The sequence below is a fragment of the Notechis scutatus genome, chromosome 2, assembly GCF_049901735.1.
Source record: "Notechis scutatus isolate UNSWTSFEM ecotype Mainland chromosome 2, rNotScu1.2, whole genome shotgun sequence".
In the NCBI taxonomy this organism is placed as follows: Eukaryota; Metazoa; Chordata; class Lepidosauria; order Squamata; family Elapidae; genus Notechis; species Notechis scutatus.
In genome coordinates, this window is record NC_142010.1 from 119,489,586 (window position 1) to 119,501,969 (window position 12,384).

The following is a 12,384-nucleotide window of genomic DNA, read 5'->3' on the forward strand; positions in this document are numbered from 1 at the left end:
ACCCAGTGCTACCATATTCTAATCAAAACTCTGCTTGGCTATCAGCCTTAGACTATATATTTACAATTAATCTCCTGGAGGATTTATATTCAAAAATAGAAGAGTTAGGAAGCCATTATTAGTGCTTACTGCATTTATATCTTGTTTCCCCTGAAGCCATAGAATTGTGTGTATGTCTGAGGAGTATCACCTCTTATTTTATCCCAACTATCCCGTCAGATAAATTAGGCTAAAAGCAAACAATTTAACATTTGTGAGCTCCATAGTTGAATGGGAACTTGAACCTAGCCACCCTAGTCTAATACCTTAACCATGTCATTAGATAGGTACAAAATCACTCCAGGATTAAATTACAATTTGGTAGACACTCCTTATGAAAATCTTATCATCCACATCAATGCTGTATGGCCAGCAAACTTAGGTTTGTCTTTTGCATCTTGACATGGAACATTTATAATTTAGACAACACATTAAATAACAATTGTACACTGTTGTGTGGTGTTTATAATGATCTAGAAATGTAACAAATACATTGAAACATTTTTTTTCCTAAATCCCATTTTATTTTTGTAATCCAGTATCACAAGCCCAGTTTTCAAGAAAATTTTTATAAACAGATAGGTCTTAACCACTGATCTGGTAATTATGGCAAGCAGGAATTCCAGTGGACATTAGGATGTTGGAAGTATAACTCACTGGTAAACTAGCATGAAGAATCTGAAGTTTCATCTCAGTTGAACAGTTTTTCAGGCAGCCAATAGACAAACATTTCCCACATGTTCTTTCTTTGAAGTCTCTGCTGAGTTTACCATTATCTTTCTTCTGGACAAGTAGATACACCTTGAAGTACAGCATTGCTATTTTTATTTTCTGCCTCTAGGCTTGATAAGTATCAAGAAGCATTCTTGGAAATAAAAAATGCTACAGGCATAAGCGGCATAGCATGCCGGTTTTCTATTTTAAAAGATTTAAAAAATCTTTTAAAACCTCTGTACAGCAAGAAGTCTGACAGCTGTAAGAAAATTATTTGTAGGTACGTTGGCGCCTATGGGCATCTCAGTGTATCTTAAAATGCATCTCTTAATTATAAGATTTAGAACTCCTGCTTGCCATGATGACCAGATCAGTAGTTAGAATCAAGATTTAGTTATGGGAAGAAAGCTGGCAGTGGTCAATGGAAATATAACTCTTTATAGACCATCCCCTGCATTATTCATGAATACCTTCTAGAGCCAACAAGAGGCTTTCAAAACAAGATCTGGAATGAATGAATAGTCCCTTTGCAGGTTGCATGTTTTTATAGACAGAATGCATATACTGAGAATTCTGACTTATTATTACGTGTTTCAGCTTTCAAAAATCAAGTGTGACACAGAGGCCTCCTGATCTTGGTCTGTTAGAATAGACTCCCTAGCCTGGCCTACTCAGAGCCACTGGGTTAACATTCCCAATACATCTAAAATATGCCTGCTTTGGAGAAGCTACTTTAGGGGGTTTCATGCCAACTTGCATCTTACTCCAATATTCAAAAACTGTATTTGCAAGAAGTCATCTCACGTGCATCAGAACTGTAACCACTCCAGACAGGTACTGCAGGTGGAAGCTGCACAATGCACTACCCAGATCAACCCTATTTCAAAATTAAGAATAGACGCTTTTTGTCTATGCCTATTGATTTCACATTGTGGAAGGTCAATGTTTGCTTGGCCAGTTATATATTTCCTGCCAAGCTACTTGCAGAAAAATATGACACTGACAAGACAGAAAGTTCATTCCTTTATTACAATCCACCGGCCAAATTCCAAAGAGGACATATTCACTTCAGCTCTTTTACTGCCAAACCTAGAGAGAGAGAAAAAGAAACACATACTGAAAAAGAGCAAAGAGACAATATTCTCATTATTTCTGCTTGCAAAACGATCATTTTAAACAAGTTTCTCAAACACAAGTTGTCTACCTTTGAAAGGAGACCTTCCTGAGCAAGTGTAAGAGCATAATTTGCAGCCTCATGGCTAGTTTTTAATTGGTGGCTTGATATAAATGTCAGTAAACACCTAAAATATCTATGTTCTCTTTATTCTATTGTTCTATCCAGCAGAGACGTTAAATTTGATGGCCTAAATGCAGCCGCCCAGCTCTACAATATTCCCTGCTACACAAGTGACATTTAAATACAGGGCTTTAATGTCAGCCTGTTAGGCTGACATTTCATTTGTATCTGCTGCAAAACTAAAAGCTCTCCCATCTGCCACATCCCTTGGTGGATATTCATTACACTGCTTTTCAATCATTTCCCTCTAAATCTGTTCTGTAAGTTTAACCCCCTTTCCCACTTTGTTGCCAATTCTGAAACAATACTGGTGCCCAAACAAAATATGTATTATTTGGATTAGTCTACTAAAAACCTCATGCTTTCTGGTATCATTTCATTTAGTTCAGTCACCCTATATTTTTTAACATGAACTAAGCACCAATTTATTGTTTTCCTTAAAATTGAGTTATCTATTAAAAGCAAGCTTTCATTTTGATATCAACAAGGAAAATGTATTTCTATTTGTTAAGCAAACAAACAGTACAGTAATTCGGTTTACAATGCAAAGGGATTTAAGTGATTAAATCCCACTAACTTTGAAATATGCTATGCTCATTGACTGAAATCCAATGGAAATTAAACTTCCTTAACTATAGTTTCCTTCTCAGAGGAAAAACACTATCCTTCTAAGAGATAATGCCTAATTAATTTAACAGTATCAAGTAACTTCAGCCAGTTTACAGATTCATTTTGTAAACATTTTAAAGTGTGTAACTGCCTTTCAATTTTAAGATACTATAGTACATATTAGGATTAATTTCAAATCAGTTTTAGGCACATAGCTTGGTTCTAGTTAAATGAAGAAAGTGGCCTTTCAATTTATTAGTCATTAGGGTGTGGCTAAATGTTTCATTTTATTCATATCACCTGACAGTTCAAGGGTGGATAAAAATTGATGATTTTTTTAAAAAAATAAAAAAATCAGATGTTTTTGATTTTTATCAAATTTATTCTAATAAAATGCTTTTGGAGTAAAAATTTATCTAAAGAGTGTTTTCTATTTAAGATATATTAATAATTTAGTTTATTCAGCATGAAATGGAGCTTAGTTATGTAGCATGAGATTGTATATTCTGCAATATTGGGACCGTCGATGAGTCAACAGCAGGACAGAGTTCCTCTTTAAAAATTATGATTTAAATCGAGTTGATTTAAATCAAATCCACCCTGGACAGTTCCATAAAACTGTTGGAAGATTTCATCCTGGAATTTGCAGTTTGTGTCAAAATACAGATAATATTTAGACTGAGTCTTTTACAGCCTCCCTAGAATTAGATCAAGAGATCCAGAACCAATGCCTGGATATGAAGCAAATCACTAAAGAGTAACTCAGCTGTGACAGAGGCATTTTTATTTTGTAATGCTGACTTTGGAATAACAATTTAATCAATGCTGGATAAAATAACAAATGTAGGTTCACAGCTCAGCAGTTTCCCTGCACTTGGCTTTGACCTCAGACAGGAGCTGTAATTGGGAATGCCTTCATCCAGCTTAGGTTACTAGAGAGAGAAGATGTGGTTAGAATAACTGATGCCTTAATACTCCACATCTGGAGGATTGCAATAAGCTGAAAAGTATTTAGAAATAACAATGACCCAGAATGCTATAGCCAGGTTCTTTAGAGAAATTTCACTTAGGAAAATAGGACTACTTTATCTAAATGGTTTCCAGGATCAATTCAAACTGCTGGCAATGATATTAAAAGTTTATTATCAACTAAAATATGTAAATGGCTGCTTTTCCTACCCATGACTACTTTGCTGTCTTCCCCTTCCCACTTCTTGGAGGTATCAATTCGCTGACATTAAAAGGAGGAACTTATAGCAGTTCTGTCAGGCTCTGCAATTTCATCTCAAGGTGGCCTTAGTTTCATCTATTAAGGAGAAGTTAGGTGGAAGCTCCCCATTTTCTTTTTATCCGTTAAAATGAACCACCTATGTATCCTCACTTTGATGTCACAGCATCCTTAAGCACCTAAAGTTAACTCTTCATCCAAGGCAGTTTGATTTTATTTCTTCACATGTTTATTTTCAGGAAGCCTGTAATCATTTAATTTTTTCAAACTTGCCCAGTATCCCAAATGTTCAGGGTTTCTCCACATACAATACATAATAACTTAGTCATTTTAGATTTAGTTTGTCTTTTATCCAGGTGTTGAGAGCATCTTATATATTATCCTGTGAGACAGGCCTAACAAAAAGAGTGACCCAATAAGAATACCCATCATCTTATGAAAAAACATATATACCTAAACTATATACCTAAAAACTCATAATAAGAATCATTTGGCTAAAATGTGGGACTATTTGCTTACTATTAATTTTAATCATGTTGCCCAATTCCACTTATAATTCAGTTACCTGGTGGCAGAGACTGCTTCAGTTTTTCAGCCTTTTCCTTATCTGTGATAACCAGGGTATACAGATATCGGCTACAACGCACCTTGAACTTTACATTGTCTTTATTCTTCTTGATCTTAACAGCTATGATATTAAAACATTAGGGTTATCATTATGCATTGATTATACTAAGGAACCTGCCTAGTAGAGAGAGAACATTTTGAGAGAGAACATTTTATTACATCCACTTTATCTCATGATGACAGAGACACTTGTGAAGTAGATCTAAGTTATCATACATTTCTAAAAATGTTTTTCTTTAAATATCTTACTGGAATAATCTTGAGGCTAATACTTGTTACAGACTCATACATATCAAAAGTACATAAAAACAACCCAAAGATTAGTTGCTGTGATTTTATTACTAATAGCAAACACTAACATCTTTACAGTAGAGGCTTACAGTGTTAAGAGAAAGTCTGTGAACAGTTTAGAATAATCTGTAAACCTGTAATACTATGACCAGCAATGTGTTATCAGCTTGACTTAAGATCTATTACATGATTTTTATACCCCAATAAACCTGCACTACACCTTTAAGGAACATTCTGAGGCAACAAGATCTGCTATTCTTACAATGTCCTATGAAAATATTCATGGGTCTTCCATAAGGAACTGTTCAACAGATTACTGCAATATTTTCTGTGGACAGAGGGATCAAAAGTAGAACTTTGGCGGGAAAAAATCAGAAATGTTGCATTGTGAGAAAACAATCGTGCTTCTGCTAATGATCCTCATCCCAATTAGCATGCCAGTTGTACTATCATGATTTGGGGCAGTTGTGCACTGTTGGGATCAAGAGGGAACAATGGAGTCTGGACTATACTGAGAAATTCTACAGGAGCCTATCTGCCTATAAACTGAAACTTAGTGAATTTGGGTCATGCAGCACAACTATTATCCCAAACACACAAGCATTATCAACAAAGAATGACTGAAACAAAATAAAGTTTGCCCTTTGGAATGGACAAATCAATGTCCCAATTTTAACTCAAATGAATTGTAGCATGAACTAAAGCCAACAGTTTCAGGTAAAGATTTTCTTCTGCATCAGATTCTGGGGGTGATGCTCATCTGTTTCTTAGCCAAAAAAAAAAGCCAGTCAGTGATATGACTAGCACGACTATATGCCGAAGTGCAAGGAACACTATTACCTTACCACCGAAGCGGTACCTATTTATTATCATCGAGTTGAAACTACTCTGTACAGAGGAAGGGCCCAAAATATCCCCAAGCAAATGCACACCGTTAATATGGACAAGAATCACTTCACTGAAACCACTGCTGCTCTGGGAAACATCAGTAGTTATTATATAAAGATTCACGTATTTTTCCATCAAATGTTCAATTATGGATATTCCTAAAAGGCTCACAAGCTTGTATGTAGTTGTGCAGTACATTTCTAAGTTTCAAAACCACTACAAATAAAAGCTTTGATTCTGGCTGACTATAATTCCCAATCTGTTTCTAAAATCAAACATGCATAATAACATGTTTAATGGCAATTTCTTAGTTGATTATAATGCCCTAGAAATTTACCATGGTTAAGTAATGCCAAAGAAAGCTACTACAAAACTTTATGGTTTTTAAATGACTCTAAATGATGTAAATTAAAATTGCTTTGGAGAATGTTTTACTATTAAGCTTCCAATCATTTACTTAATGATGTTTTATATAGGACAAAATATTCAAAAACATCACTTAAAAGTATCGGCAAAAAGAGGCATTGCTTTTAAAACATAGTTGGGAGGAAAGAGAATGTATCACTAAGACATGGCTCTTCAATGACAGCGTTTGGAAAAGACCTGGGTTGCTATGGAACATTTAAAAAAGTTGATAGTGCCCATAATTAATATTAAAGAATACTGTTCTAACGTAGTAAGTGATATTGTATTTTCAGCATAAATGAAAATACACAACCAGTATCATTAGTGAAACAAAGCAAAGAGCCTCGATTGGTACTCACATTTTGCATCTTTCCTCCTGGCAGTCAATAGAAAATCTTTGATCTCTTCAATTTTTCGAGGCTGTAATAAATACGAGAATCAACGTAAGTCTAGCATCTAGTGCATTATGAAAATACATTTTATTCCTGCAGCCCAACAACTTTCCCTTTTCTGCCAAACCATTCTATTAAATAGAAAATTGTAAACTTTATGAACTCATTCTTAGCAAAAAGTGTCAGAGCTTATAAGAAGCAGACAGGAATGAATATTAGCAATAGAGAATATTTGTAGCTCAGAGCTGAAATGTTGTTTACTTGTAGATGTTTCATTACTCCAAACTAGGGAACATAGGGACTAGCACCGATGATGTTCCCTTGTTTGGGTAATGAAAAGCTGTAAGAAAACAACCAAGCTCAGAGAGCACCAAGGACCGCTCAATGAATGTTAAGACATAACAACCCAGTGACTATGAGAGCTATTGGTATCTTATCTTATAAATTGTAACTTAGTGCAGGAGAGAGGGAAATCTGGGAAATTCTTCACAATATTCTGAGTGGCTTCACCTTAATGAGTTTGCTAATAAATGAGGCCTGGAAATTCTTCTCAGTTTCCATATTTGTTCCGAATACTAGCATACAAGACATCTTACTGCTCTGTATGTAATTCTTGCCTGTTAAACCCTGCTTGAGCTTGCTCACCTACGACTTTGAGAAATCATGTTCTGTCATCTGGACAAGCCTACTTCCACATCCCTTTTCTCCTGAAGAGAACGAGATTGACTGAAGAGAACGAGATTGGCTAAATGCAATTTGGAGCAATCTTGGCAGTTTTCCAATAAAATGTCCATCATAAACAAGGGTCACTTGTGAGAAAACAGGCCTGATAACTAAAAGTAACTGGAATATCTTCAAGCATGTCAAAAAACACAGTCCATCTTCATGAAAAGATTCACTGGGATCACATATGAAACATTTGTTGAAACTGCTATAACTTTCTTCAAACTATAATTCTAACCCTTTCCTGCTGTTCCAGAATTGGAAAGGCTGACAGCTTTGGCTGGTGTTTTATACAATTAAGACTTTCTAGATGCCTTTGTAATTCCAACCTTTCACCTAACTTGGAGTAAGTAAAGTGAGAAAGGCCAATCAGGAGTTGGTGAAAGATTTCCATCTCCCTTTGCAAGGGGCATAAAACTTACCAAAATGGATATTTTATCCTATTCTGGTATCTACAGGCAACAGGCACGTGCATCAAAATATCTTGCTGCAGCACAAAGATGGTTATCTTATTCTTTTATCCAGCAAAGATCTCACTCAAAAACTGTGTTTCAAAAAAGCTAGTACAGGTGATCCTTGACTTACAACCACAACTGAGCCCAAAATTTCTGTTGTCAAGCGAAATAGTTGTTAAGTGCGTTTTGCCTCATTTTACAACATTTCTTGCCATAGTGGTTAAATGAATCAAATCAGTTGTTAAGTTAGTAACACAGTTGTTCAGTGAATTTGGCTTCCCCATTGACTTTGCATGTCAGGTTGCAAAAGGTGATCACATGACCTTGGGACACTGCAACTGCCATAAATATGAACCAGTTGCCAAGCATCTGAATTTTGATCACATGACCATGCAATGATCGTAAGTGTGAAAAACGGTCATAAGTCACACTTTTCAAATGGTCATGAAACAAATTGTTGTAAATTGAGGAGTACCTATATTTTCACACCAAACTGTGTTCTTCCAGTTTCTTCTCCCCCAGTACTAGTACGGGACCTTTCATATACTTTCCTTACAGCAAAGCAGGGATGGTTTCTGGGCTCAAGAGACTAACAGGCTCAAGTCCAGTTACTACACTGACGGGAAACTTCCAGGAAAGATATAGATACAGACTAGACCGGTAAGTTGAAAAAAATATCCTGGAAGAAGGCAATGACTAACCACTTCCATGGTTTATCTAATCCAAGGGTCTTCAAATTTGGCAAGTTTAAGCCTTGTGGACTTCAACTCCCATAATTCCTGAGCTAACATGACTGGAGGAGGAATTCTGGGAGTTGAAGTCCACAAGTCTTAAAGCTGTCAAGTTTGACGACCCTTGATCTAGGATAACGGCCTTACAGTACTAAGAGCCAAGCAACATCTGAAAACTTACATTTTTAAAGTTGCTTTCCATTGCTATTCTCCCCAGGTTTTGCTGCATTTAATTTATGGAATGGAAATGAAGAGAAATCGGATGAAATTGTTTTCTTACTTTATTTCCGCTCCATATATTAAATTTAACTCAATGTAAAAAAAAAAACCCTCCATCAAATAAAACTATGCCTGAGTTGTTTAAAAACGTAAAAACTAAATACGGGAACAGATTTAAACATGAATGGAACATGAATAAGGTCAGCCATTCGTCATTATTAAAATGCCCTTCGCGGGAAAGGCTTTTTCTCTCTGTATCTTTTCCCAACCGACTTCTTTTTAACTTTGGCATCATCAAAAGAACAACCGATTCAGGAGCATCCGCCGCTTACCATGGCGAGGGTTTCTTGGCCGCAGCTGCCTGCAGAACAGAAATCAAATCGTCAGAGTCAGCGAGTAAATTGCCGGAATAGGGAGCGGGGGGTTTCAATCGCCGACTTATTTTTCTCCCGATCCCCTTTCCCGCCCTCCGTTCGAACAAGCACGGTCACACTTTCGGCACCTTAACGCTCCTCCTCCGCCCTCTTCCCAGCTGCCCCCACCTGGATTTTTCACGGATGCCAACGGATTGTAACCGCCGCTTACCGAGAAGTTCGAAACAACAGCAAAACCACCCGGGAGAGAAAAGAACAAGCACTTCCGCATCCGGATAGTTAAACCCTGCTAGCTACGGAGGCCGAGGAAGTTCATAATAGCAAGCGAGGCAAAACTAGCTGAAACCCGGCGGTGTGGGAGTGGAAATGCGTGGCGCTTGTAAGCACTTTGTAGCTGGGTATCAAGGATGCCGTACGCATTATAGGTGTCAAATCAGTCTTCTATGTATGCACAACTGGAAGCTTAAAGAATTTGCTTACTTGTGAACTGTTCCTGTCTACGAATTTAGCGCAAAATGCAGGCGGTATGAAAAGCCAGCAGCGCGGGTACAATTTGCAGCAGCATGGATTAAATGCATAAAAAGTTAAGCGACCACCACCCTGAAGTTAAAAAAAAAAAGTTTTCGTTGTCTTATTCAATCAGAAGCAAAACAGAAACTATTCCTGAATAAACCATTATACTTAAACTTTGTACTTATGCTTAAGGTAATTGAGGACGCAGAGAGATCTATTTCTTTGTAGCTTTCGACCAGAAGGGAATCGGCAAGCAGCGCTCTAACAGCAGCAGGACCTAAGAAATTTTGATGAGGGCACTGCTTCAGAAGTACAATAATGATGAGATTTCTCTCTCCCCGGAGAAAAAGGGGGAACAACCACATCCTTAAATGTATTGCAGGAAGCTTAATTGTACACCTTAGAAAAGCGGTTTTCCATAGCAGTTTTTATCCATGCTGAAAGGATTATGAGATAGCAGGTCGGAGGTTCTGCTGTCTTATGATGGAAAAATTATGCAGACAGAGGGTTTCTAGGAACCAGTCAGAATGGATTGAAAGAGCATGGAAACTTGGGAATAGAAGAAAATGGGTGACAAAGGAATAGGACTGAGCACCCACTGAGGAATCTACTTTGAGAAATGAAAGTGTTTGGGATGACAATTTGGTCTGACAAGGCTCTTACAAATTTGCATAGTATGCATGCTATTTTATTATCTATTATCTTCCACCCAGTTTATATCATGCTTTCTGTAGAACAGAAAAATACAAGGGTGTACAAATGAATTTTGAGTGGGATAAAACTGTCTGAAGTCCTTAGGCAGAGCAAAAACCACAAAGATAACATTCAAATGACAAAGGAGCGTACATCAAAAACCCAGAAGCTAAGGAAGAACACTGGGTTCTAGTATGTTGCTCTGATTTCCAGAATTGGACTGATTCCAATTAGGTTTGGAGTGGATAAAGTAAAGGTTTCCCTTGTCCAGTCCTATCCAACTCTGGGGAACAGTGTTCATCCCTGTTTCTTAGCTGAGGGAGCCAGTGTTGTCCTCAGACATATCTATAATCAGGTGGCCAGCATGACTATAGGCTGAGGCACATGGAATTATGTTACCTTCCCACTGAAGTGATACCTATTTATCTAGTTGCATTTGTATGCTTTCGAACTGTTAGGTGGACAGGAGCTGGGGCAAGTAAAGGGAGCTCATCCTGTTGTGTGGCCGTCAACTGTAAATTTTCCAGCTGATAAGCCCAGTGGCTTAACCACTAAACCATTGCGCTCCTTTGGGGTGGGTATAACATGAATATTACATGCTTGAAAAAGGAATTATTTTTGTGGGATAGGAAAGTTTTAGAAGAAAGCAAATCAGAGGTTCCACCCCAGTGGTGGGATTCAATTTTTTTTACTACCACTTCTGTGGGTGTGGCTTGGTGGGCATGGTGGGGCTTGGTGGGCGTGGCAGGGGAAGGATACTGCAAAATCTCCATTCCCTCCCCACTCCTGGGGGAAGGTTACTGCAAAATCCCATTCCTTCCCCACCCCACTAACCTGCTTTCCAGCTCCGTTCTCCTGTGCAGGGCAACAAAAGAAGACCCAGCCAATCAGCTGGGACTCGGGAAGCAGAGAATAGATGTGGTATTTGCTGCTTCTCTGAACTACTCAAAATTTCTGCTACCGGTTCTCCAGAACTGGTCAGAACCTGGTCACTTTTGCTTCACCCTAGATATGAAGGAGGGAAAAATATTCTCTCCAACATTGACCCTGGCTTGAAAATGTAAGGTTTTTCTTCTCCAGCTCGAGTGCTTCTATATAACCCTGCATTCACCTGTGATTGCCTTTCTTTAGAATAAAGCTAACTAGAATAGATTGTTGCTAATATAATATCTGAGTGCATTTAACCTTTTTCTTTTCTTTCTTAACTCATATTGCCTGATAACTAATACAAGCTACATAGAGAGTAGAGAAATCAAACCTCTTCTCCCAAAATTACCTTTGTGCAGAACCCGACACAAGCTATTGTGAACATCAACCAAAGACCTCACTGTCATTATGTCCAGAATCTTTTACTTCCTGATTATATGATACTTGAGCAGAACATGACAGGAGCATATCGCACCACCTGATTGGGCAGAACCAGAAATTGTGAAATATTTGTATCCTCTACAATCATTGTATAGGTAGTCCTCATTTAGTGACTGCTTTGCTTAGCAACTTTTTGCAGTTATGACACAAACGAAAAAAATAAGGTTGCAAACAGTTCTCACATTTATGACTTTCACAGGTCTGTAAAGCAAGGGAGTAAACTCCCAAGTACAGTCAGGGTTTCACTTAACAACTGCTTGGCTTAATGACCAACTTGCTGACTCCAATTATAGTTGCTAAAAAGCACTACCTGCAATAGCAACAACATTCATGTAGCAAATTTCAAGTATTCAGAGTGGTTCACACATTTGATCTTGGCAATCCTGATTGAAACTTAGCATGATCGACAGAATCCCTCCTTACTTTCAGGAAGAGTTTAGGGCTGGCTTAACTGAAGAAACTGAGAGAAATTATGGCTGAGGTGAAATTTAAACTGGCATGATTCCATTTCATATTCTCAGCAGTTATAAACTCCCAGATCTCAGTGCTTAAAATATAAATGGATCTACTTGTGACTTGAATTCCTGAGAAAAATCAATATAGAACAGCATTCATGTTTTGCTCTATCGATTTATACAGTATCTGTTATGTTGGCCTCTATATACATTAAGTTGAAGTAGTAGTTGCATTTATTAACATTTGCTAGAGTGATGGGCATCTTTGGGCCATCAGAAATGGCAGTTGTTTCAGGAGGGGCCTCGGTAGATAAAACGGACACATGCCCCATCTTTACCTATCCACAGAGAAGCATGCATCAT

General features: G+C 37.6%; 1 protein-coding gene across 1 annotated transcript; it reads right to left on the reverse strand.

The window, feature by feature from the left end:
- Positions 1-1,763: 1,763 nt before the first annotated feature.
- RPL38 (ribosomal protein L38) lies at positions 1,764-9,278 on the reverse strand. Its single transcript, XM_026675788.2, has 5 exons — positions 9,161-9,278; positions 8,951-8,979; positions 6,458-6,518; positions 4,453-4,575; positions 1,764-1,842 (listed from the first exon to the last, which is right to left on the reverse strand). Exons 1-5 carry the CDS (start codon positions 9,261-9,263, stop codon positions 1,817-1,819), a joined length of 342 nt encoding a protein of 113 aa, XP_026531573.2. The 5' UTR covers positions 9,264-9,278; the 3' UTR covers positions 1,764-1,816.
- Between the last annotated feature and the right edge of the window lie 3,106 nt (positions 9,279-12,384).

Coding starts and splice junctions, on each gene's coding strand:
- RPL38 (XM_026675788.2), bottom strand. CDS start 9,263: ATGCGGAAGTGCTTGTTCTTTTCTCTCCCGGGTGGTTTTGCTGTTGTT. Junction 6,519..8,950: donor GCCAAGAAACCCTCGCCATG/GTAAGCGGCGGA, acceptor TATTTATTACAG/CCTCGAAAAATTGAAGAGAT. Junction 1,843..4,452: donor GAAGCAGTCTCTGCCACCAG/GTAACTGAATTA, acceptor CTCTCTCTCTAG/GTTTGGCAGTAAAAGAGCTG.